Source organism: Artibeus jamaicensis, unplaced genomic scaffold (assembly GCF_021234435.1).
Source record: "Artibeus jamaicensis isolate MK-2021 breed Jamaican fruit bat unplaced genomic scaffold, CSHL_Jam_final scaffold_625, whole genome shotgun sequence".
NCBI lineage: Eukaryota > Metazoa > Chordata > Mammalia > Chiroptera > Phyllostomidae > Artibeus > Artibeus jamaicensis.
Genome location: NW_026522051.1, coordinates 3642413 through 3668408, shown reverse-complemented (window position 1 = coordinate 3668408; position 25996 = coordinate 3642413). Strand labels below are relative to the sequence as shown.

The window sequence follows — 25996 nt, the reverse complement described above, 5'->3', positions numbered from 1 at the left end:
AGGGGTATGTTTTCTTGTAAAACAACGATAACTTTAAAGTAAGTAGCCGCCGGGCACTACCACGTCCTGCCGGGTGGCTCCGGGCTGGAGAGGCCCAAGGGCCGAGCTGGCCACAGCAGCGCCGACCATAATCACAATGTCATCCACACAGAGACTTCATCTTTTACAAGCACATTTTGTCATTACACAATTTTCCAGAAGACTGGCCTGGGGGTCTTCTTCTAAAATTCCAAAGAGTGTGACTTGTCAGCGGGAACATGTCTAAGTGTGTGGCACCTTGCTTTACACACACAAATGGGCCCTTGAAAGAGTTATACGTAAATATAGGTGTGTAATTCACTTCTTCCTTTAATGGGCAAGGAGGGGATTTGAAAACAGAAGTCTTGTATAGCATTTTATCATGTGAGTAATCCTTTCTTATTAATTTTTTTTACAACTTCGGGTTTTTCGATATCAGGTTTTCTTAAAGTGAGGCCACGAGGAAGAGGTTCCATCAGTATTTACTCCCGGGGGTCCCACAGAGGGGCAGCCAACTCAGTCCGAGCAAGACGTTGCTGTTTCTGATGCTCAGCGTGGACTACACGCCACACGATTCTTCAGCCACGGAGCTCTCTGGGGCTACCGCTCCCCAAAACAAACCAAAACCCCACAAACCCCACGGGAGCCTGAGAAGGGACAGAGGAATCCAAATGTAATAGCTGAATTATTTCTAAATGAAGTGCCTCTGGTCTTCTGTGAGTCACCGATGTGTCATTAACGTGCTGCTATAAATAGCTCAGCTTGCCATCAATAACTAATCTATGGGGCGAGAGGCTCACAGCACGTAATTTGGAGTGGATGTGTTACCCCTCTCAGGGAAACAAATGCCATCCCCTGGGACTAGAACCTGAAAGGAACTCATCTGCGTGGTCCTCTTAATGAGTAATGGGAGGGGCCTCTTGCTTTCCCTGCTATACCCTCAAGCCCCGGTGGGAGACACACCTTTGGAGCCGACCACCGAACTGTAGTATTTGCTCTGAGCCTCAGCTCACTCACCTCTGAACCCCGCCTGGCACGTCCATCCCTGAAATCCACAGCGACACTGGGAGGTTCTAGAATTGCTTTGCAGGGGGCCGGCGAGTTGATAAGGCACCGTGTTCGCACAGTTTGCAGGACTGAGGATAAAGGGAAAGCTCTTTCTGGGGGGCTGGAGGGGGATATTAGCTAGAAGAGCTGGAAGAATCCTTATTGTACAAATTAGAAACTCTTTTAGAAAATGTGCTATCGGAAATCAAGTTCCTTGTTTTCGGCCGCTGGCCCTCAGGCACCCGGGCCTGCCTAATGCTAGGAGCTCCGATTTCCACCCAAGAACTCGGGAGTTAAGGCATGTGGAGCCGGCTCTCACGATGATGGCCCAGGCAGCGGGAGCTGAGCCACTGTGAGACCGAGCTGAAGTGCACCCAGGCATGTGGCATGTGCCCTGAGTACCGCCACGGGGACGTGCACACGGCCGGGACTCGGGCGGATCTGCTGGTCGTCACGCTACATGGACCCTGGCCTGCGTGCATTCTATGTGTCCAAACCCCTCAGAGACTAAAACAACCGACGAACAAAAAGTGAAAATGCTATTCTTATTTGCTGAAGCCCTACATGGATTCATGGCTTGTACACGTTACCTTTTCGTAAATTTAGGACTGGTGATGGGAACAGAATAGGCAGCTGTAAACAAAATCACAATGCGGGTTCCCCTAGAAACATGGCGAAGGCCCCACACACCCCAGTGACCGCAGGGTGCAGGGGCGATCTATCCACGCGCCGTGATTAAGGATGCTCCGAGTCATCGCTTTTCCGAAAGAGGTAGGTAGATGGAACCATGGAGAGTCACCACCGGTTAGTGCGCGTCAGCACCGCGGACAGCTCCCAGGGCGCCTGCTCCGGGCAGCGTCCCTGTGCCTGCAGTGTCCTGGGAGATCCTTTCCTTCCAGTGAGTGGACTGATGATCTGATAGTCAACTAATAAATGCACAATAATTAATTGGTAATAACAACTCAGCCTCCCTCTCCCCACCGCCCATTCTCCGCACCACCGGAGGCAGGCCACCCACTCTGCCCCTCAGCCCCCTGCGGGACAGAGGCTCTGTCTCTCTTCCCACGCCTGGCGTGGACGTTTTCACTCCCGAGTCTAACGGGCGGGGCGGCCGCCCTTGCCACAGGCACTGTTTGATCTCGTTTCCACCCCCTGCATCTCACAGGAGAGAAATGGTCAATAGTTCTAATAAAGGAATCATCCCGGTCAGCTCCAAAATACGGCGACTTGCAGGGTGAGCCCCGCAAGTCCGCCAAATCAGGGATTTCTTTATTCCTAAGAGGGAGGGGCTTTTCTTAAGGATCATGGTTCCACCACCCAAGGGGCAGCCCTGCTCCTTGCGAGCAGCCGCAAAGGCTGGCAAACCAAGAGGTCTGCTTTGGCTCAGAAAAACTCAGTCTGGCTCCCGTCGCCCCGGGCCACCTTGCCGCGCATCTCCCCGGCGTGCGCTCCACACACAGTCCAGCCGGGTGGCTTCTACTTAGGGGGGATCACAACCAGAGGCGGCCCCCGCTTGGGCCTCCACATGAGGACCTGGGCATCGTTGGCATTGGGTTTCACGAGTGCGTTGGGGGGGATGGGCTCCATCCGGCTCAGGATCCGGGGCTGCTCCTGCTGAGTCCTGCCCACCAGCCGGGCCCGCTGCCCCAGGAGCTGAAGAGGGTCCACCTCAATGTCCACCCTCATCCTCCACTTAATGGTCTGCAGGATGATCTTCTCCTTCGTGGTAGTGTTCATGGCCACCAGCCAGGTGGTGAAACTTTGGTCCCTCTTGATCCTGGTGAGCAGTGGCACATTGCTGTCACTCACGGGCACTGCCCAGGTCACACTCGGGTAGAAGTTGTCATTCATGCTGACGGAGAACCTGGAGATCTTGTTGGTGGGGCCGACCAGGGTCACGGTCTCTGTGGTGTTCCCGTACCAAGGGTAGCTCACCCCGTCCGAGTCGCTGATGGCTTTTACTCTCCCTTCCCTCAAGTCCGGCAGTTCCCAGCTTGACCTGGCAAAGCAGAAGAGAGGCACAAGAAAAGAACAGGCTGAATGAATCTTTCAAGAGCTGGAGAGGTGCCCGTCACTTCCTAACTCAGACAACCTGGGCAGAATGGGAAGTTCACCGGGGAATTCAGGTCAAAAAGTTTCGTGCTATGCTGTTTCAGGATTAAAGAGGAACAAAGCAAAACAAGAATAAATAGAAAAGCAACACCAAAACAAGTCCCATAAAACCACAGCTGGCCCAGCTGGAAGCAGAAAACTCCGATGGGCCTCTGTGAGACCCACAAAAAGGCACTGGCCCGTTGGGGTGGGGGATCACAGCACAGTGGCTGGACGCACTTCCAGGCTGGAAGTGAGGGTCATTGCTGGCTCTTCCCGTGCCCTCCCCCGGACGCTGCCCCATCTACTGCTTCACCAGGTGTGGTCGACTTTGCCCCATATTCGGCGCATCCAGTGCTGGTCCCCGAACCCCCGACACCATGCTGTTTCTCCCCCCTCCCTTTGCTCACGCCCTGCCCCCTGCCCACACTGCCTTTTCCCCTTCCTCAGAGGAAAGTTCACTCAACCTCTGAGACTCGCTGCAGGTCTCCACCTCCAGGAAGCCCTCTCTCCTGTGCACCTGTGGGGGAGTCAATGGCTTGTTTCTGTGCCTGCCTCCCCGTGAGACCACCATTGCTTTCTGGCCTGGGATTGTGACTTATTTTTGAATCATCGGCGTCTGGCACGTTACCGGCACGTGGTAGATATTCATAAACCTCCATCCAAGGAATGAACTGGTATTTGATTTGAATCATTTTCATGCCTACGCACCCCTGGCTTGGTGGAGCTCATGTGTCTCAAAGCGCTTTACCAGTTTCCCACTCACCTTCAACACTAACATCCACATTCACTGAGGGTCTATTATTAGTCACATCCGAGCACTGAAAGCTATGTATCCTCAGCAGTGGCAGCCACGCCACACGTACAAGTGAGTGACTTGGTTACCAGGGGCTTGGGTGAGAATTAAAGGCGGCTGTGACGGGGAAGTGCTTAGCTCGGTGTGTGGCACAGAGTAAGTGACAGACGTTTTGTGAAGAATGGGGAGGGGGAGGGCAGGGAGAGAAGGAAGCTCAAGCCACGCGCCTCCTCCCACCGCCCCCGTCTCCCTGCCGTGACCAACCCAGGGTCTGCGTTCTGGACAATCAGCACTGACCCCACGCCCAAGGCTAATGGACTCGCCGATGGAGGTAATAATGAAAATATCGATCACTGCAACCTTGCAGCTTCCTGCTTCGCATTTTTCGAAGAGGCAAGTCTCAAACAAGCTCATGCAAAGCATTTCATTCAAGTAAGTGGTCCCTGGGCGAGGTAGTTGCGGGGACCACACAGGGAGAGTGGGGATTCACGGTGGTGCTGCCCCTGGGCGCTGGTGACAGGAGCCCCTGCCCGGCCCTACACCCCAAAGGGACACCCACCTGGTGGGATCTGGGGGCTGAGAAGACCGATGCCCCTCCTTCTGGAGCGCACTCTGGGTAGCTGGGACCTCTGTGTTTTCGCCCAAACGTCCTCAAACTTGCCTCCAGGGCAGCGCAGGCCCTTTCCTGGCCTGTCTTCCTCAGGGCAGTGCCCTCCACCTGGGCACGCACCCAGGGCTGCGGGGTGGCCACGGCAGCCGTGTAAGTGCACTGGGAAGGCAGGAAAGAGGGGGCTCCCCTCTCGCTTCATCTCCACGGCTCACCCCCACCAAGTGCCCCCCGGCATCTGGAAGATTCGGTCAGAGGAGCTCCAGGGCCGAGAAGGGCCCCCCGAGAAGGGCCCAGGTGCCTGCTGGCCGCCTGCTTCGCAGCGTCCTGCCGTGGCAAACGCAGGGGCTGGAAATAAGAGCCCAGGGTGGGAGGTCGAGAGAGGGGAGTGGATGGAGAGAAGCCTTCCTCCAGGGGCAGCTGGGGGCAGGGCTCCGGGCTGGGGGGAGAGGGCTGCGCTAGGAGGTGGGGGCAGGAGGGTCGTGACCCCAGAGGCCCTCGTCACCTGGCCAGCCTCAAAGCCACGCCTCTGGGCAGCCCATCAGCCCACGCAGAGACCAACCCCAGCCCCAGCGCTGGCCCAGGGCCCGGTTCTCAGAGGCTGTGCACCATGATTGCAGAGTAAGTTTTAAAATTAGGTTTTCCTCATCCTGCTCTGTTTATGTCAGACTCCGGGAGCCTGTGGCTGCCAGCCCCCGGGGCCCCCCCGCCGCCCCACCACCCCCTTCCCTTCTGACCGCATCCTCCTCTTTCTGGCATGCGGCCGGGCACTCTTTCCCACAGGGAAAAAGACCGTTTCCAGGGTTTTTAAAGGGCCCTCCCGTTCTCTTTGAACAGGGTCTCTCTAGTGTTGGGGACACTTTCTCAGTACAGAATCACCCTTCGCGGTTCAAGCTCAGGTCCCCTGGAACCCCTGTCCGGATGGGTTGTCAGAGGCCCCTGCTGGCTTGCTCCTACGGGCGGCCCTGAGATCTCGGGTGGGTGACGTCTGAGGGTGGTCTACCTCCAGCTCTATTTCTGAGCCTCCTGGAGGCAAGCGCCTCCCCCCAAAGGGAGCTGCCGGCTGGGGAGCCTCAGACACGGCCCTCACACAGGCCTGTGGGCGCCGGCGCAGATGGGGCCGTGTCCCTGGGGGCCGGCCAGTGGGGGCCTGTGTCAGGCACAACGTGTGGGAGCTCACGGCCCCTCCAAGGTCCCGATGCCTGCATTTGTCTCTTCTCTACCCGTACGGACACCGCTGGTCCCCGGGCACCTGTCCTCTCTCCAGGGCCCCGAATGGTCTCCTGGCTGGGCCCCACAAGCTGCACACGTCGTGTGTGGGGACATCAGCTGCATCATGCATGGCCTGTCCAGAACCCCACGCTGGCCTCTGAGCACATACGCCAGCATGGCGTGTGGCTGGGTCCCCCGCGGCGCCCCGTGTGTCTCCGTGGCCCTGACCTTCCTGTCCTGGAGCAAGACCGGCCCCTTCCCACCTCTGGTGTGTCGCTGCAGGGGGACAACGGGGGTCCCTGCTTCTGCCTGTCCCAAGGACACGGCCAGTGTCCCAGTGCCCACCGCCCCCCTTCGTAAAGGAAGGAACTGAGCCACAGGGAAGCTGTGATGCCAGGGTCAGGCGGCCGGGCCACTGGGGCCCGGGCGTCACCTCACGCAGCGGCCTCCTCGGCCCATGGAAGCCCTGGGAGCTCCGGGGATGGAGCGTGCTCCGTGCTCCCGGCTCTGTGCCAGGTACGTCTTCGTCACTGTCCTTGGAAGGGGGCTTCCTGAGCCTTGATGTACAGATACAGCCACTCAGGTTGAGAGGAGTCGAGTCTCTGCTGGTGGGGGGGCGAGGGTGGCCATCAGGCCCGGGTGGGACTCACACCCTCGTCCCTGGACTGGGCGCTTCCCCGGAGACTGCGTTTTCCATTGTAAGTTTCATTGTTTGTGGGTACCCTCCACACCGCCTTGTGAATTGATTGATTCCTTTAACACATAATGTTCGAAGTCCTTGGGGCGGCGGGGGCGGAGACACACAGCCGGCTGTGCTGGGACCTCTGGGTGGGGGGTGATGACTTCGGTGCCGCGGCGAGCCGGGCAGTGGCACGCAGGCTGAGGCCGGCAGAGGGCCCTTGCCCCTGAGCTGTTCACTCCTTGGATGGCGTTACCGGCCACAGGGCTGCTTCCCGCTTTCCTCCAGAGAGCCCTAGCACCCGCCGTGCCGGAAGGGCAGCTCGGAAGTTGGCCCCCCGCGGGAAGTCTGGGCCGCGGCTGCGCTGAGCCGGTTCCGGGCCAGCTGTCGGCCCTCTGCATCAAACACCCAGGGCCTGGCCGCTGCCCCGGACGTGCCACCTCTGTTCTGATGATCATGGTGTCCGGCTGGGCACCCGCAGGGAGCTGCCCAGCAGCAAGGCCTCCGGAAACTCCTGCTCTTTAGATGTCTGACTGAAACCAGCAGCTTAAGGGCTCCCGGCTGCGCGGGCCCCCGAAGCTGGGTGGCGGCTGCACGGGTCCAGGAGGAGCACTCTCGGTGCGCTGCGTCCCCCGTCCCCCCCCTCCCCACGGAGGGGGTGTCCTCTCTCCTGCGGACCCTGCCGAAGCACTGGGCTCTAAGTCAGGTCCTCTGCGTCCAGCTTGTCACTCAGCTGTCGGAGTGGCCAGGTGGACACACGGTCCCCGCGGGGTTGCTGTGCTGCCTCCGTGAGCTGTTCCATCCCATGAGCCTCTGTGGGGGGGGGGGGCTCTTGGTCCCCTCCACCTGGCTCTTGGACAGCTGCGGGGCTGTGTCCCACAGGCTCACTCAGTAACCCTCACAGGCACCCGGTGAGGCCGGAGCCCACGCTGTCCCCACTTTAAGCCGAGGGTAACGCGGGACCTGAGCGCAGGCCTGCTGACTCCTGAGCGGAGTCCTGGCGAAGGGCGAGGGGAGGAGGCGGTGTGGCTGGGCCTCTGGGGCGGTGAGGGCCGGGAGGAAGCGGGGGAGGTGCTGCGGTCTCACCTGGACGCAAAGTCGGGCCAAGAGCTAGGGTGGCTGGGGGCCTTGGCCACTGCCCCTGGGTGGTGCAGGGGATGGGTCTCAGCCTCATCTTTTGTGCCTCCTGCCCCCTCCCGTTGCCGTGGAGACACCTGAGTGGTGCCCAAATGACTGGGAACAGAGCCTGGCCCGACTCCGGCTTTAGCCCCACGATTTGCAAGCTCCTCTCCAAACCGCTCCCTTGTGTCCCCTCGGGAAGAAGACAGGAGCCCCCCCTTTGTCACACCAGGACGGCAATGCTCAGGGAGGCTGAGTGAGTTCCCAAGGCCCAGTGGTCAGTGCTTGATGGGGTGAGGGGGTCTGGAACCCCTGCGCACACCCGCTCTTCCTGCCCTTGCGAGGCAGGCCGGCCGGAGAAGGCGGGACCCTGTGGTTACCACGAGGAGCTAGCCGGTCTCTGAGAGACAGACAGGGTGGAGCCTTCTGTATCCCGAGTCTATTTCTTTCAAGAATTTTCCAGAACTTGGCTTTCTGGGGGAAGGCTCTGTCCAAACTGCCAGTAACAGAGTTGGTAAACACAAGCCAGGAACAATTAGCTAACGAGCCCCCATCGATACTAATGATCCCCGCCAACGGGGACGAGCGCAGAGGTGGGGGACACAAAGCCGAGGACGAGTGGCCCTCTGATGGGGGACCCAGGCCCGCGCCCCCCACCCCACCCAACAGGGGAGCCCGCCCCTTGTGCGAATCCGCCTGGTGTTCTGGACCCGTCTTCCCACGAGGGGCTCGTGTGGGGGGACCCCCGCAGGTGGCCGGTGCGCTCACCGCCTCCACCTCCTGCAGCCCAAGCTGGTCCTGACCGGCCTCCTCTCCCCGAGTCCTTCGGCCGGACATCAGTTCTCGTCCTCTGCCTCCTGGGTGTCCCGCTTCCTTAAGCCTGTCCTTGTCACCAAGAGGGAGATAGTGGTTCTCCTTCACTCCGTGTTCCTCAGCGGCACGCCAGCCTTGCCCACCCAGAAACCCAGTCCTGACCCTTGGGACTGCCCAGGCCTGGGCTCCCCGAAGGGAATTTGGGGTTTGGAATACAGCTTTTCAGTCCGACCAGCCCAAAGAGAGTTGCTGAAATGTGGCACCATCGAAATGTTTTGTGTGATGTAGTGACAAGAAAAGCGGCCCCCAGAAGTGCCACCCTCACCCATGTCTTGGTGAATAAGGAGTAAATAATGTTAACCCCCCTGCCACGCCCATTTTATGGGACAGGACACGGGGCCGAGACCGGCCCTGCCACTGAGTGGCCAGTTCAGGACAACACCAGGCCTCTCTGAGCCCCCGGCGTCACTCACTGTCACATTTCCGGAAGCCGTGGGTGTAGGGAGACAGTAAAACACACAGAGGGGTGGCCACTCCCAGCAGAGCCCCGGGCAGACGCGTGTTTGGAACAGCAGTTGTTCCGTGACATGGAAATAAGCTCCCACTCATGTGCCCATTTTGTGGGTCTCCTTAACATCTAGATCCAGTGTCTCTAAGTGGGGCGTGTCAGTCGGTGAGGGGAGACCCTGGACAGGTGCTGGGGTGACACATGGCAGGAAGACACTGGCTCGGGTCCCCTTGTGACTGGTGGTCATGAACCACAGGGGAGATGCTTCGGGGACCGGGAAACCCAGCCATCAAGGCGGGTATTCCGATCACCGCCCTGCCCTCGAACTCTTACCAAGAAAGACGGGCCAGATGGGGCATTTGTCGCTTTTGATGGCCTCTTCTCCTGGGCTTTTGCCCCAGGGAGGGGCCCAGACCATCACTGCCCTGCTGGCCAGGCCCCGCCGACTCAGACCTCACAGATGGACGCCCTGTGACCACGGGGCTTGCCTTCCCCGCAGAATGCCGCCTCCTCAGGGGACAGCACCACGATATCGAACCGGCGCCAGATTTACTGAGGACAGCCTCACGGAGACAGGCGTCCAGGCAACTCTCTGCGGGACAGACGAGCTCTGGTCAGCAGAGACTTCTCTGGGCCCGAGGACAGCAGGCGGGCGTCGGGCAGGTCCCGGGGAAAGTGCTCTTTGTTTGTTTTTAAAGAAAGCAGCAGACAGAGTAGGAGTGGATGAGGCGCTGGGGGTAAGGCTGGCATCTGCTTCTGGAGAGTATGTGTGTGCACATGCATGCGTGTGCTTGCGTGTGTTGAGTCCACGCTTTGCAGAGCCCGTGGTCCGGGAAGCGAGGGTGGGAAGCCCTGAATGCAACCCCGAACAGAAGCCATGGAAGGGAGCCAGTGCCCTGGATGGGGCCCCTGTCCACCGCCCCCAAGAAAGTGGAGGCAGATGAAACGCAGGGACAGAGGTGGTGTCAGTCAAAGCCAAGTAGTGAGCGGGAGAGAAGCTGGGAACAGAAGCAGGAGCCCTGGAGGAAGGAGGTGTCCTGTGGTCCCTGCCGGGACCCACCCCCAAGCCGCAGGGGCCATGCCCTGGGGGGAGGGGGCTCCCGGTGTAGGGGCTTCGGGCTGAGGTGAGCATGTGGGGAACTATTTGGGGGTGATGCTCTGCCCGCAGGCAGGCAGAGGTCTGTGCCAGGAGACACACGGGCCCGTGGGACAGTGGAGGCCGCAGGCTGGGAACAGCAGTGTGATCCCTGCTGGGGCAGCCACTGTCCTCGCAGGAAGCCCCCTGGCCCGAGGTCCGTCTAGGGTGGCTTCTGGATTGTGGGTTAGCATAAATAAAGTCGCCCATCTAAGCAACAGAACCACAGGTTTTCAGTTTAAAATGACATCTGGTCCCAGCATATTGTCTGTCTCTGAGGAACCCTGAGAATGCCTGGGGCTCTGACGCGTGGGAAAGCTCCAGTGTGACTCTCTGGCTCCCCTGGGGGCCTCCGGGGCCCCGGGGCCAAGCGGAGCCGGGCAGAGCTGGGTGGAGATCCCCGCCTACCGCCTCTCCCCGGGGAGACCACCCGAAGGGAGTGGGCACCACGCCGGCCCTCCTGGTCCCGCCGTGCCATCAGTCACATGACCTAGGGTGACTCGGCCACTTTATGCCTCAGTTCCCTCATCTGCGTTGGGAGTAAGGACAAGAATGTCCCCACAGTCCTGTCCTGCAGGAGGTGGAGACCTGCCCCCACAGCTGCCCAGCTCCTCACTGGGGCCCTTCCTCCCAGAACCCCTGTTGTGCAGGTCTGCTGCCCCCACCCCCTGGCCTGCACCTCAGGACGTTGGCCCACCTGCTGGGAGCCCAGGCTGGAGTGGGGACCCGGAGACCGAGGGCTGTCCTCCAAAGGGGTGTGGCCCTGACCCTGCCACGCAGCCCTGCCTCTCCCTGCTCCCTCTTTGAAGCTGGACCCCTGTAGAGACTCGGCCTGTGGTCCCCATGTGGCGTGGGGCTGAGCTCTGGGGCCGGACAGCAGCCTGGCGGGAGCTGTGATGGGGTCAAGGGGCCTCGGGACGGGCTGAGCCCAGCGCTGCTCCGCCCGCAGGACTGGGAATCGGGAAGTGGGCGGTGTGGCCTGGCCAGGCAGCTTGGCCAGGACGTCATCTGCACTTCAAAAGGCTGGGGGTCAATCCCCGGTCAGGGCATGTACCTAGTTTCGGGTTCAGTCCCCAGTTGGGGCATGAGACAATCACTCAATGCTTCTCTTTCTCTAAAATCAATAAACATCCTCAGGTGGGAATTAAAAAAACCAGGCAGCGTAGGCACGGACGGTCACATCCAGGCAAGCCGGGGGGTGGAGTCCTGGGCCCAGGAGCGTGTGGAGGGGTGTCCGGGACACCTGCAGCGTCCCGCTGAGCAAACCCGCCCCGCCGCAGGAGCTGGGGGGAGCAGGGACCAGGGTGACCGGTTCCCCCTTCTCACACATGTGAGAGCGAGAGCCAGACCGAGACAGAGAGATGGAGAGAGAGTTCCCGGACCCACGCTCCGAGTTCTGGCACAGGGAGAGCAGGAGGGTCTAGGAACGGCTCGGGTCCTTCCTCTTTGTGAATGATCTCGGCGTGGGTGTCGCAGGGACAAAACCAACAGATGGCAGTGCGTTTGTAGGAAGTGGGGGAGACAGACCGACTCCAGGATCACAGGCGCCCGTCAGCTGCCTGCGGGGGAGGGAGGCCCGCGAACACGGCCTGGGCCTCTTTCCCCAGGGTGGGAGAAGGGACTGGCTGTCCCCTGGGGCCGCGGCACAGGAAGAGCCAGGGCGGGGCGAGGGGCAGAGAGAGGCCCCCCTTCATTTCCAGCTGCACTGGCTCTTGACAGACAGCGAGTGGGTGGCCGTTTATCTCCCAAACCCCAGCTACATTCTTCAGTAACAAGGCATGAACCGATTTTCCTCGGGGTGTATCTTCAGCTGCAAAGGCGGGCGGTTCTGGAAAGGCACAGCGCGCGCAGCGGCGGAGGGCAACCTGCAGAGGAAGCCCCACCTCCCACCTGGTGCCTGGCCCAGCCCAGCCTTCTCCATGAGCCCATTCACCTTGTCATGAAAGACGCACCCCTCTTGTGCAGCCTCCTGCCACAAAAGGGAGGAGTTTGGGGTCTCTGTGAAAAAGCCAGAGGTGGGTGGGCTTTGGGGGGACTCAGCGCTGCCCGCTCTACTTGGCTGTCACTCTAATGGCTCATTTCAGCCCCTGTCCCTTGAATCCCAGAGTTTATCCAAGAAGACGGTGGTGGGAGTCCTGAGGCTGGGCTGAGTCCTTTCCCGTCAACGTGCAGGACAGCTGTGAAAGTGCCACCTGGACGGCCCTGGGACCAGAGAGCCGAGCTGCCGCCTGACACCGCAGACTTGAGGGTCTGGGCTGCAGGGATCGAGTCCCCTGGCTCAGACTGTGGCCCTGCCCATCAGGGGCCCCTGCCCCGACTCAAAGGCCCCCCTAAGCACGGGACCGAGACCAGGTTTCACATTTGGGAAGCTCTCCTTCCCACCTCACAGCCCTGCCCACCCTGTCTGACCTCACCTGGCAGCCTGCGGGTGGAACCAGGTGTGTCCCACACATCACCTGTGCCCACAAAGAGAACAAGGGCTTCTCAGTGGGGGCCTGCGCAGCACAGGACACGCACTGTTCTGGGCTGTGTGAGGGGCAGGGGGAGGGACGAGTCAGTGTGTCCCGAGTCCCCTCCCGATGGCTGACCTTCAGAGAGGCTCCAAAGCCTCCTCCGAAGGAGGAGCATGAGTCCGAAACAGGGTCCAGCCTCAGGTCTGCTGACCATCGAAGAGCAGCCCACGTCACAGTCCTGCCACCGAGCGGAGCCTGTCTCTGCGAGCTTCCCAAGGGAGGTGCCTGCCCCTTTCTCTGGGCCAACTGCACACTAAGCCGATGCTCAAATCCAGCACCTGGAGGCCAGGAGGGCAGGGGCGTGGGCAGAGCGGAGAAGGAGACGCTTTCCAGGCTGCCCACACCCGTGGCTTTGGACGGCTCGCCTAACTGCTGAGCCTCGGTTCCCTCGTCCGAAAGAAGCACAGAACCTCTCCGCCTTCCCGGCGTAGCTGAGTAGCAGAAGGCATGTGATGAGCACACACGCTCTTAAGCCTCCATTACCGAGATGAAGGATGGTTCTTAACACGGCCTGGCAGGTCCTGGGTCTTCCCTGAGGACAGTGCAGGGCAACACTTCGGGCCTGCAGCTCAACGGCCTGATGTCCGCCTCTCGCCGGCCTTGTGACCTCAGGGGCCGCTTTCCACCTCCTCCGTGCAGGGTTTTCCGGCATCCAGGACCACAGGGCATTCCGTGCATTTCGGCTCCTGAGTCACCCTTTCTACCTCTGGGTGGAGATGACTCACCACTGCGCTGGGGGCTCAGACCCAGCACCCAGAAGGCCCACCTCAGGGTAAAGGGGACCGACCTCAGAGAAGGAGCCCCAGGGACATCTCTGTGAGCCTCTCAGCAAAGGCGAACAGCCCCCAGGCGCGACCTGGAATTAGCCTGACTTTCTTCGGGTCCCCTGCCTCCCTCAGTAGCTACTGCTTAGGCTCGGTGTGCGACGTTGTGATAGGCGCCTCCCATCTCTCTTTGCCGGTCTCACCTGGGGCCACCAGGCCCACACGGGAAGCCATCAGGGTTCCCAGGAATTCCGGGCCCGTACCCTAGTTCCAGGGTTCTCTGCTCTGGGGCTGGCTCTCAGCCACCGGGGCTCAGCAGAGGCCCGGCCTAGGAGATTGTCCAAGAGGACCTGGCCCCAGAGCGGGGGCCGGGGAGGGACACAGGGAAGGGAGGTGTGCTCCCCACCCAGATGGGCAGGGCCACCGTGAGAGGGGCGAGGGCGGCCAGGAAGTCCCTGGGTCATTGACCGCGCCGGCTGCCAGCTGCCATCTCCTACTGGAGCGCTGTGGTCTTGGAGATAAAGAGCAGGCGGGACGGCTGGGATCATAATGCCCAGGTGGGACTCGGGGACACCTTCTCGTGGCTGCTGCCAGCTCAGGCCAGACCTTCTGTGGGAACGGGGTCACCAGACCCAGACGGACGCCCTCGGGAGGGAGCTGGCACGATCCGCCCGGAGGAGGCTGGGCGGGAAGGCCACGCATGGCGCCTTCCGCACACGTCCGTGGGGTCCCCTCCCCTGGGCGGCTGCCTGGTGTCCGGCTCAATGCCCAGCCTGCAGGTGTGGAACGAGTCCCAGCCGGTCGGCTGCACAGACAGCGTTGACAGACCCGAGACACGGTTTTCTCCATGGAACGAAAACGTTCCCAGCCTCTCTCCTGGCACGCACCAGGGACACAGTAAATATTTGTCCATTCGAGTTATTTCCTCGTCCTTTATTTGTTTATATATTTAGCAAGAGGGGAAGGGAGGGAAACATCAACGGGTTGCCTCTCGTACACACCCCAGCTGGGGACCGAACTGGTCACCCAGGCACGTGCCCTGTCCCGGAATTGAACCGGGACCTTTCAGTCTGCAGGACGACACCAAACCCACTGAGCCACACCAGCCAGAGCGCTTCACCCGTTCTTTCAAAAACTTAGCCTGAGCAGGAAGTGCCTGCCCTGCACCAGGCACCGCTGTGAGCACTTTGGAACATCCACACGCTGCCCTTGGTAACGGCCTCACGAAGGGCACACGGTTCACACCCCTCGGGGCGGGAGCTGCCCAGGGCCACAGGGCGGGCGGGGTGGAGGCGGCTCTGACCCTGTGGAGAGAGGACTCAGAGTCCGTGCGAGTTAACACGCTGTCGCTTCCAGTCCAGGGAGACCGAGGGTCCAGAAAGCTAGTAACACGGAGAACTCAAACTTTGCTAATGTTTCCTTTTAAAGAGAGTGTTTTCTGGGCTGACAGACACACCTTGAAATGCCTTTCATAAAGCTGCAGTTGGGCAGAATGTTTGTGGGGGGCTGTTTTCAGACCCTCACGCCACGTGCTGTCCTCGCCACCTCGTGGAGGTGGGGATCCCGGTCTCCGATGGAGCGGTGACACAGTGACAGGGCCTCAGAAACGCAGGTGCAGAGTCCTTCGGGCCCGGGCTCTGCTCTGCCTGTCGCACTGGGAGTTTGGGCAAGTTCCATGCTCTTTCTGAGGCCGCGGTTTCCGCAAGGAGACGTCATGCAGGTTCGGGGGAGCTTAGAGAGACGCGGTTGGTGTGACACCCCGAGCGTCTCACGTTGTCCCGGCCGTCGGGCAATGAATCGCTGGTGGACGTACGGGTTGGGGGGCGAGGCGCAGCCCGGTTTCTGACGGGCACCGTGAGGGCAGAGGGAGGCCAGCTCGCTCCGCCGCCTGGAGCTGAGAGGCCTCACTGACCGCGGTGCAGGGGCCTCCCCCAGCACAGTGGCTGCCCGGCAGGGTCACTCCAGGGGACCGCCAGTGAACTCTGAAGTGTGGCTCATAAAAAGCTGAGGTTCACTGAACTGAACTGTTACTTAAAAACAGCCTTGTTTTAAAATCAGCTTAGTCCTTTGAAGATCCCAGGTGGTCTGCCACTTAGTGAACGGTGCGATGCCCCCCGACCCCTTAAATGCAACCAGGGCAGAGCCAACTGCGTGGGCCAACCCCCCACCCCTCACCCCTCCTTTAGAGGAAGCAGACATGGCAGCGAGGTCCTGCCCCTCTGTGACAATGCGACAAGTCCACAGAAAACAAAAGCAAAAACAGAGAGAAACCCAACCCCAACTGGAAACCACAGCAGAAGCGGAGTGTCCGGGCTGCCCCTCCCGGACGTCCCCATCTGCTCGGCTCCCGGCCTCCCAGCGGAGCCTGCGTCCGGGGCGGGCCCCGGCCCCTCACAATCTGTCATCTCTGACACCACTTGGATCCTGTTTCCACTGTTGCTGCCAGGGGCCATGGAGCTGTCTGCGGGCGGGGGGCCAGGGGCCCGTGCATGGCTCCAGCACCTGAGCTGGGGTGTGGGGACGGGAGGGAAAAGGAAGCTGGGTGTCGGGGACCCAGAGTGAATCCCAGTTTGTCCACACACCCCTCCCTCGAGCCGCCAAGCCCACCCATTTCCTGTCATCTGTGATGGACGTCTCTGGGGAGACCCTCTCCTTGTCTGCAAGCTACTGCGGCCTACAGACACCGGGAACCGGCTGTTCTCTCGGCTTCCGGCCACTGTGCAGACGTCCCGGGGCTGCTGGACGCCGCGCCCGGTGCCGGTGGCCACCTCGGCCCGCAAACTCAGAACCCCAACAGACGGAGATGACAGAGATGACAGAACCAGAAGGCGGTGACGCCTGCTTACTGCCTTACAGACCAGGGGCCGGCACTGGCCTGAGAGTGAGCCACTCCCTCCGTCAGGCACAGTGTGGCAGGCGTGGCCGGAGTGGCCGATGGTGGGGATCACTGGCTGTGGTGTCATGGGCCGGGGTCACAGTCCTGTGGGAGCCCCCACTGGCTGCGTCACTGTCCCCTCTCTGGGCTTCAGTGCCCCGCTCTGTATTGGGAGCAGTTGGCTGGGTGACGTCACACACCACCCTACACCCCTCGAGTCAAGGGCGATGCCCCCCGGTGTACTTTCCAGCCGCTTCTGTCATCTAGACGCTGGCAGCTCTGTCACTGACCATCGGGACGTGTCGGGCCAGATTTCCTTAGGCCTCAGTTTCCTCGTCAGCACAAGCGGGACAGTAATGGCACTGATTTCAGGACAGTGTCTGTGAGGCACTTGGCAAAGACAAATGCTCAACCGGTGCTTGTGTGACTGTCCCTGAGTAAGTCACCCACGGCCTCCTGGGGGGACAGAGAGACAATGAGCCAATACCTGCCTGTCCCTTAAAGTGGACACCTGTCCCAGCAGAAGACAGGCCCCTGGCTCCGAGGGCCAGGAGGACGTCCTTGACAGACATTTGGGTTCAGTGTCTGGGCGCCTAGCTCTTCCCCTTCCTCAAAGTGTAACGGTGGTTCACGGACGTTTGAGACAGACTCTCTAACACAGGAGTCACTAAAAAACATCCGGTCTCGGGTCCCTGGGCTCGGGGGTAGAGGCTGCCACTCTGGAACGCTGGCTAAGCCTGGGGGCTCTGAGGAGGAGGAAGAACGAGAAGGCAACGTGCTCAGGGGGGGCACGTCTGAATCCCCGGCAAGCCTCGCCCTCCCCGAAAATCCCGGATCCTGACCCCCTCGCCCCAAGGCTCGGGCAAAGCCCAGCGTCTCCTCGCCTGTCCCTGGCAGGCTCCCATTTGGCCATGGCCTGTCCCCACTACCACACGTGCCCAGGAGCCTGCTGTCCGCGGCCTGCCTGCCTCTGGGGATGTGGACAGCGTGCTGACGGGGGTGTGATGTATCTCCTCCCATTAGGCAGACCCCTGACAGCTCGGAGTGCCGGCCTGGCACAGACCCACGCGCCAGCGCGGAAAGGTCGGGCCCCGAGAGAGGGAGCCAGCCAGGGCTGCCGGGGAAGGCTGTCACAGCGAGCCGCCAAGATGCCTTCACACGGCACGAGGTCTCGGCTGCTCTGCTTGAGCCTGCCAGCCTGAGATTTCTCTTTGCCTTCGCTGGCCGCGTTGAGATGCTCCTATCCACCCTCTCTCATTTTCAGAGGCCGCCGGGGGTGCCCCCACAGTGCCCAGGTGCCCACCCGGCCAGATGTACCCAATGCACGGGACTCCCGCCCTGGGTGGCTGACCATGCACTTGGACAGGAGGACACTAGCGCCGGAGGCGGGGCCCCTGCCAGAGTGACTTTGAGTACATGGGATGGGAAAAGCAGTTGTGTGAAGGCGGTTTCCTGATCACAGTGTGAGATAATGTGAGATCCCTTTATAATGAGAGAGGATCCTGAATGCACGCATATTACTAAAAGTGTATTGGAAAGAATATACCTAGAAGAGTTTCGGACACAAATCCTGCGCGGTGCTGGTCCCACCTTCCTGAGCATGGCTCTGCCCACGACCCGCCCCGCACCCCACCCTCACTGCGAGGGGAGCTGGTCGAGCAGTTCTAGGGCGGGACAGGGAGCCGCCCCTAACGACCGAGCATGGCCCTGGCTGGGACACCTTTCCCCCTTATCTGGCTCTGAGTGGGGCTCAGGGGTCAGGGACCCACTACAGAGTCTGGGTGCCTCTGTGCCCAGGGAAGCCACAGGGCCACCCCACACCCTCCCTGTCCCCTCAGGCTGACCCAGGTCTCGCCCTAGAATGATAGAAGGATCGGAGCGGCACCTCCCAGTGTGCAGCGCACACCCGTCCCGCCACTCCTGTCATTTCGCTGGCTTCCGGAAGGGGGAGGACAGACCTCACTGTCCACGTACATGCAGGCAGACGAGGCACCGAACTGTTAAGGGAACTGCCAAGGTCACAGAGCTGGCACTTGGACTCCAGTCCCTGTGCTGGAGGGCCAGCAGCTGCCTCTCCCCCGGCCAGCACCTGAGGGGACAGGGTCCTAAGGCCAACGTGGTGGCACAGGGGCCTTGGAAAATGAATGGCCACACAAGATTCCCAGAGCTGCAGCTGACGGGAGGGCCGGGTGTCCTCCCCCTCGGGTGGACCTCCCCTCCTGAGCACCCACCCAAACGGAAACTGCTTGGAGAGCTGGAGGGATGAACAGACTCCCCGGTCAGCACCTGAGTGGCCTGGGCGACTGTCTGCTGGGCCCAGGACCGCCCCTCAGGGTCGACATGTGGCCGCAGGGCAGCTCCCTGGGCAGGAGCCCAGAGGCCTGGGGCAGGGGGGTCCCTGAGCTGAGGAAGGCCCCTCATCCCTGCTAGGAACCATCCCTCCACGGCAGTGCCCACGAGGCCACGTGTGGAAGCACCCAGCACTTTGACCTTTAATGTCATTTGTTCTGGCAGGATCCGCAGAGTCACATGGTCCCCACACCTGCGAGCTCACACCCCTTGTTACCGACCCATCACGACGTCCACGCCTCACCAATGTGCATGGGCACACACAGAGGACACACCCACGGCTCTGCCCTGGCCCCTGGGTGGTCACACCCACGCTGCCCTGGGACTGTGAACCTCAGGTTCTCTGAAGTCTCATCATGGCCACTTCCTGGGAGCTGCTTCGCGTTCACACAACAGAAACAGTGCCCCTCTGTCACTGGTGACAACTGTTCTCGCCAGTGGGCTTGGTGGCTCGGTGACAAGAAAGAATCTACCGAGTCACCTACTTGGGTCCTGGGCCTGAGCCTGGGCGTGTCTCCTCCAGCAGTGCCAAGGAGGAAGCCCGGCTGGCGTTGGTGGCAGCCGGGACCCTGAGGCGGATGGGACACTAGCTCACTTGTCCCCTTCCCAGCTGGGCCTTGCGGGGGCAGTGCGTGTACAGACAGGCAGGACTTGGGATCACACAGGCATCTCAGCTCAGCCACTCACTAGACGTGTGGCCTGAGGCCAATGCTCTGACCTCCCCAAGCCTCAGTTTCCCTACCAGTAACCTGGGCAGAATGACAGCTCACAGGGTGGCAGGGAGGGTCAAGCTGGAGCGCTGTGCATCCGAGGGGGGAGGGGCCCGGGGGCCTGCCCTACCACAGGCCTTGCATCTCCTCATCTGGGCGCCGGCCTCCTCCCTGACCCAGAACATGAGGCACCTGCAGACCTGGCCTGCATGGCTCTGGCCTCGCTGCCACGGGCAAGGTCACGGGCACGCTGTGGCTCATGCTGCCCGGCCTCTGCTTCTTCAGCCCACCCGGCGCTAGGCAGTGGGTCTCGGCTTCCCAGGCCCCCCAAGCCCACACCGTTTTTAACTCCCCGTCGATTTCTCCCCCGAAACTCCTTCCCGTTACCTGTGCCCCCTCCCAGCCCCTCTGACTCGGAGCCACGGCTCATCCCTGGGCACTCGGTGCTCCTGGTAAGACCTGTTAATCTCTGCTGTGCTGCCCGGCCCAGATGGGGACGATTAGAGGCACAGGGTGGGGCCAGAGGCCTGCCAAGGGCACTCGGGACTTGCCCCAGTGCCAGGGGCTGTGTCTGAGTCTGAGGCTCTAGACTGGGGGTCCCCGGCGTTTCTGTTGAGGAGCAGCTGTGGCTACCCCCTAATCAGGAGCCCCCAGAGGGGGACACAGTGGGAGTGGGGGTGCAGGGGGCGGGGCGCAGTGCTCTGGACACCCATCGGCTCCCTGGACAGATGGGCCTCTGGGGCAAAATGCCTGAGGGGGGCATTTGGGTGACCCTTGTAGGACACGCTCAGAACCACCCTCAGGCAGACAGCTGGGAATGAGGGAAGGTCAGCTTTGGGGGCACCCAGGACAGAGCCCCCAGAGCTAGAACCTCATGTCTACAAGCCCCGGGGGTCCGGGCGGGCCCCGAGTCAGTGACACAGGTGGAACTAACCCAGGACAAGCTTTCCATGTCACACCTCGTTGGGGACATGAGAGTGAGGCCTCGGTGTTTGCTCAACGCCCCTGCTAGGTCACAGAAGACCGAGGGGACAGGCAACGTGACAGGCTGTGCCAAGGGGGAGGGGACTGGCGGGGCCACGAGGAGCAGCGAGTGACGCTGTGCAGGTGCCAAGTGACGGCAGTAACGTCCCACACTGGATAGCTCTGAGGGGTCGGGGCCTCGAGGCTAGAGAGGCACACAGTTCGGGGAGGAGGGAACGCTGTGTGCGGCCAGAGGACCAGCTCACCTCCTTCTGCTGCTCAGACTCTCTGGGACCCGAGCTGTGGGCCCCGCACCGCTGACCCGCGAAGAACAGAACAGAGGGCCTGCGTTCTAGGACTCGAGGCGGCTGCGAGTGTGAGAGCAGTTCACGTGTGATGAACGGTGACACGCCAAGGAACGGCGTGTGAGCAAAGGGACCAGGTCGGTCAGGGGTGGCCGGTCCTCGTGGCTGAGACCAGAGAAGGTGCAGGTATGCACAGCGCTGCGCAAAAAGGGCGTCGTGGGCAGTGCGGCCAGTTCCGGGGGGGGGGGGGGGGCGCTGGTTCAGTGGGAGAAGGACTGACCCGGCTTCAGAGCAGAAATTCCGAGAGTGGGAGACACCTTCAGAGTTTACCCAACGGCCTCGAAGTCAATCGAGGGGTTGAGCAAAAAACGTGGTAGCGTTTCTATTTTTAAAGCACTGCTCTGGCTGCTGTGTGGGGAGGCATCTGGAGGTGGCAGGTTTGGTTAGAAACCTCTGTCAGAGCCCGTGACGGTGACGGTGAGGGTGACGTGTTCTGAGATGGGAGTGGTGGCCGCGGAGAGAAGGGGCCGGCAGGACCTGCAGATGGATCGGAGGTGTGGGGAAACATGCACGCTGACACCCAAATGGGATTTGGGGTGGGTGCTGCTGTGGAGGTCGAGTTCAGGTTTGGAGAGGTGAGGCCTGGGATGTCCCCCAGACAGGCAGGGGGAAATGTGGGGCAGGCAGCACCCCCCACCAAGAACTGGCTGCCCCGGAGTGGACGGGCTTTCCCGGGGAGAGCACAGAATGGCAAGCATCCTGATGGTGGAGTCAATTTTCACGGAAGACTGGGACAGAGCATCGGAGCTAAGAGGAGCCAGAGATCAGGGTGGGACGGAGCTGCCCGCTGCATGGGCTGTTGCTGAAAAGGTGAGCGTCTCTCCTAGACTTGGCAGAGTGGACGTAGCCAAGAAATTGAGCCAGAGCTGCTCCGAGACTGATGGAAACCAGCTTGGATAAAACCAAACAGGCTCCAGAGGGGCCCGGGGAGAGTCAGACCTTCAGTGACAGTGGCAGAGGCAGGGGCTGACAAGGACAAGTGAGCTAGGCGCTCCTGCCTCCTGAGGCTTCGCCTAGGCCAACAAGCTCCAAACTGGGAGCTGAAGCAGCTGGGGGGCGGCCAGCCCTGGGCTGACCAGAGAGCTCCCGCTTGGCCCCAGAAGACAAGACACGTGGGGGCTCAGAGGAGGGCCTTGGGCCACAGCCGGCTCCCCTCGACCTCAGCCTCACCTCCTCCACCCTTGCCCCGTGACCCCATTTCTGGTTCTACCCTCGCTCAGGAAAACCTCCTGGACATTGGGCTCTAGCCCCCAGAGCTCCCTTTGTAAAGGTCACCTGTCCCATGGAAGAGCCCCTGAGTGCCGAGAGTTCTGAAGGAGGCATGGGGACCCTCTCGATTCTGCACCTAGTCTTTTCCAGACCATACCATCCCAGGCCTCCCCCGCACAGCCCGGCCAGCTTGTGCACCCCATCTCCCACTGTACCCACCCCCCAGAAGTCCCGCTGCCCCCCACCTCCATGTGTTTGCTGCTCCCCTCAGACCCAGCTGACTCCCGTCCGCTCCCAAGCCCAGCACCAACCACTGCACCTCCAGAAAACCCTGCCCGGTCCCCAGCCTCTCCCTGGCACCCTCCCCTTGCCCACTCCCCCCAGTTTGGGAGCCTGGCTTTCTCTTCAGGGCCCACACCCCTACTCTGAGGACCAGGGAAGCTGGTCGCGCTATTCCGGTCTTCTCTCCGCCAGCCCCTGTATGTCCGAGGCCCTTGGCGAATGCGTGTTTACTGGTGGGGGAATGAGAAAATCGGCGAGTGGCCCTTCCTCCCCGAGGGACGAGGCCTGCAGCAATGTGGGCGGGACCACCTGCGGCAACTGGTCCACCGGGCTGGTCCTCACCACCCTGGCCTCTACAGGGTCACTGAGGGAAGCTCCGACCGTCAGCCAGCGCAGAAGCCTGCCCTTCTTGGAAATGTCCAAAATTTAAGCCACAGAAGTTCATGTTTTCTCATAAGCGCACAACGGAGTTTTAGTGCTGTTTTGGGCCGTGGGTTTCCTCGGCACCGTCCCACTGAAGCTGCTGAAAAGGCAGCTTTCTCACTGGGCCCCTCTCACACGCCACGTGATAAACACGCTGACTGCACGCGGTGAAAACTCGGGGTGTGGCGTTTGTCCCACTCAGGGTGCTGGCTGAGGGGGCATGCTAACTGACAGGCTGTGGCGACGTTCATGTCACCAGAATTCCCATGAAAAAGCGGGCACTGGCCAAGCTTTCGGGGCATCAGCATGTTGTGGAAATTGGTTCCATCAACTCCGAGCTCCAAGGGGCCTTAAACACAGCGAGACAGGCAGGCCCACAGACCCACAACAGCAGGCCTTACGGCTCCTGGGGGACCATGCCTGCTCCCCTGAATCAGCAACTTAAGATACTGAAAGGAGCAGTTTAAAGGCAAAGTTCCAGCCAGCCCCAGGGGTGAGAACTCAGCAAGGAAGGCCGGGGAAACTGGTCCCCCAGAGCCTCCCAGGGGCACTGACCCCGCCCCCGAAAGGGGTCCCCGGAGGCCACGCCCTCCCGCACACTGTGGGGAGTTCCACCCCCCTGTCTGTTCCTCTCTCACCTCAGCGCCTTCTGAGGTCACGTGGATCCTTTCTGATGGAAACAATTCTTCCTGTATTTGTTTTTGATTTGCTTACTTACAAGAGAGTAAGGCAACCTACACTATTCCACAGGAGCCTTAGGCTACAATCACTGTCCCCAACCCCCCATCAAGGTCACACAGCCATCAGGGCCACCAGGCCAGGGAGATGGAAGGGAAGACAAACTTGCCCTGTCTGGCCCTTTGTCTGACTCAGCTGGAAATAATGGGATTCAAGAAAACCCCCCAAACAGCCCTAAGAGACACATGTGTCCACGTGTAATCATTCCTGTGAGGGTGTGTCTGTTTTTAAGTGACTCGATTCACCCAAAATAATGTCCCCCCGCGACTCACACGCAGCTGCTTTCCGGAAAGGCACAGTGTGTGGAGACCTGGTGGGCGGAGAGGCTCACACCCCTCAGCAGGAGGGGGTCCCCCCCCCCCCCCGCGGAGCCTTCTGCTCGGAAAGTGCAAACTCCTTGGGGAGGACAAAGCGACCTGCCAACGTTCCTTTTAGCGCCTAGGAGGAGCCGTCAGCTCCCGGGCTCCCAGGGCGCACTAAAAGCCCGCAGCCTGCCGCAGCCGCTAGGTGGTTTGACCCACATCCTCACGCACCGGACTGGCCTCTGGAGCTCTAGACTTTTAGGTTAATGAAGGAAAGGAGGCTGGCTTTCCAGAAAAGGGCTTCCCTAGAGACTCCAGGCTAATTAGGGTGCTCTGGACCCCCCACTGGAGCCGCAGGCCCCAACCTTTCCAAACGCTGGAGTTGCCATCTGCTCAGAGTCTACTTCCGAAAGGAAGCTGGCGGGGAAATATGAACATTTAGTAAATAAGAGAGTCCTGGACGCCGCAGCCCAAGCCCCAGCGTGCGGTGCAGTGCTGGGCAGGCTGTCGGCCCCTGGTGGTGGAGGAGCCGCTCCAGGCAGGGTCCTCACCGCGGCCACAGCGCCGGGTGCGCACGGAGCGGCGCTGCTGGAAGGAGTTGGAGATTCGGCGGTGGGCTCTCAGGCATCTCTCCCAGAGCCGCAATTAGGAAAGTTCTGGAGTAAGTAAAGACCCCAGAGCAGAAGACGCACAGCGCCTCTCGCACAGGCCACCAGCCCTGCTCAGGCGGACTGGCCGGAGCCTCTGCTCCCACCGCCCAGAACTGGTCCAAAGGGCGCCCAGCCAGACCGGCGGCTCTACGGAGTCTGCGGTTCTGGACGGAAACGCCTCCAGGCTTCCTGGCCTTGGGGACCAGGGCTTGATTTCAACAGCCGAAGGAACGTGGGTATACACAGCCGGCCCCGCTCGCCGGACGCAGGGACTTGCTTTGCCAAGCTCGCTCGGGTTTCTCCAAAGCACGCGCGGCACAGCCCATGCGCCCCCGCACTCCATTCCACCTCTCTCTCTACAGGTCCCCCAAACTCTTCCCGGAAAGCCCCCCAAAGCACAGACGACGCCCTGGAACTCCCGGGGCACCGGCCCACCACCCCCACCCGAGTCTCCGGAACCCTCCTTGTCGCGTTCTCTCCGCCCCGCATCATCTCCTCGCGTTCGCGGGGAGTCGGACGCAAACCAGAGAAAACGCGTCGCGAGGAGCCTCCCTGCACCCGCCCTGTCGCGGAAACAAAAGCGCAGGGAGGAGGGAGGTGGACGAGGAGGCGGGAGGAAGGCTTAGAGAGGACGGGGGCGCGGAGAGGAGCAGCTGGGGAGGAGGTCGGGGTGGGAGCGGCGACGGGGCCGGAGGGAGACCCGCTCTGGCCCCGCGCGGCCGGTCGCTTACATTCCCAGGTCGCTGTAGGTGTTGAAGAACTCCATCTGGTTGCACGCCTGGATCCAGCCCACCACCCAGGTCTCGTGGCGGGGAATGGGGGGCATGACCACGCGGGCCGAGGCTTTGAAGTAGGGGGTCTTGTAGCGCAGGACGATGGGCGAGGTCTCCTCGATGCGCGTGGGGCACTGGTCGATGGTGGCGCACACATCGTACACCACGATGTTCTCGCGCCGGATCCGCGCCTTGCAGGTGATGCTCTGGATGCAGCCCATCCTGCCGCCCGGCCGGCGCGGCGCGGGGCGCGGGGGCCGCGCGGGCAGCCGGGGGCGCCCGTCACGCCCGCATGGCGACGCGCCGCCCGCGCCCGGGGCGGCTCAGCTCGCACCTAGGAGCGGGGCGCCGCCGCCGCCGGGCATCCTCCGCGGAAGCCCCCTCCTCCCGCGGCCGCGCGGGGTCCGGGCTGCCGGCCCCCGCCCCCGCCACGCCCGTCCCTCTCTCCCGCAGGGCGCGCGGAGCGTGCGCTCCTAGCAGGGGGTGGGCGCCCCCGCCGGCTCCAGCGCCCGCGCGGAGGGCAGGGAGGGGAGCGGCGCTGCGAGGAGGGGCGCCCACCGCGGGCCGGAGCCCCCCGCCCCTCGCCGGAGAGGCGGCGGCCGCATGGAGCCGGGTCCGTCTGCCGCCGCCGCTGCCGCTGCATGAACCTCTGCACCGCGGCCGCCCCCCGCGAGCAGCGCACCCAGCGGCGCTGCCGGCGGCAGGCGGAGGCGGCGGCGGCGGACTCGGCTCCCGGGCCCCGCCCAGAGCGGCCGCGCCCGCACCCCCGCAGCGCTGGGGGCGCCCGGGGGCGGTGGCCCGGGCGGAGTGCCGGTGGGCCCGGCGGCCCGGACGCGATCGCGGAGGAAACTGGCCGCGAGCCAGAAGGTTTGTCCCTCTCCGGCTGCCGTCCGCGAGGGGGGGGTTGCTTAAAGGGCCGCGGGCGCGGGTGGGGCCCGACACGTGGACCGGGCGGGCGGGGCGGGGCTGCGGTGGGTGGTGCCCGGGTGGGCAGGGGGCGAGGGGACCCGCCCAGACTTGGGCTGGGGTCGGCGTGGGGGGCGGGGCCCGGGCCC

The 25996-nt window shown here is 62.0% G+C and overlaps 1 protein-coding gene across 1 annotated transcript; it reads right to left on the bottom strand.

The window, feature by feature from the left end:
• Positions 1-2271: 2271 nt before the first annotated feature.
• On the bottom strand, positions 2272-25175 carry FAM78B (family with sequence similarity 78 member B). Its single transcript, XM_037167418.2, has 2 exons — positions 24900-25175; positions 2272-3064 (listed from the first exon to the last, which is right to left on the bottom strand). The coding sequence occupies exons 1-2, from the start codon at positions 25160-25162 to the stop codon at positions 2542-2544; spliced, it is 786 nt and encodes a 261-aa protein (XP_037023313.2). The 5' UTR covers positions 25163-25175; the 3' UTR covers positions 2272-2541.
• Positions 25176-25996: the final 821 nt, after the last annotated feature.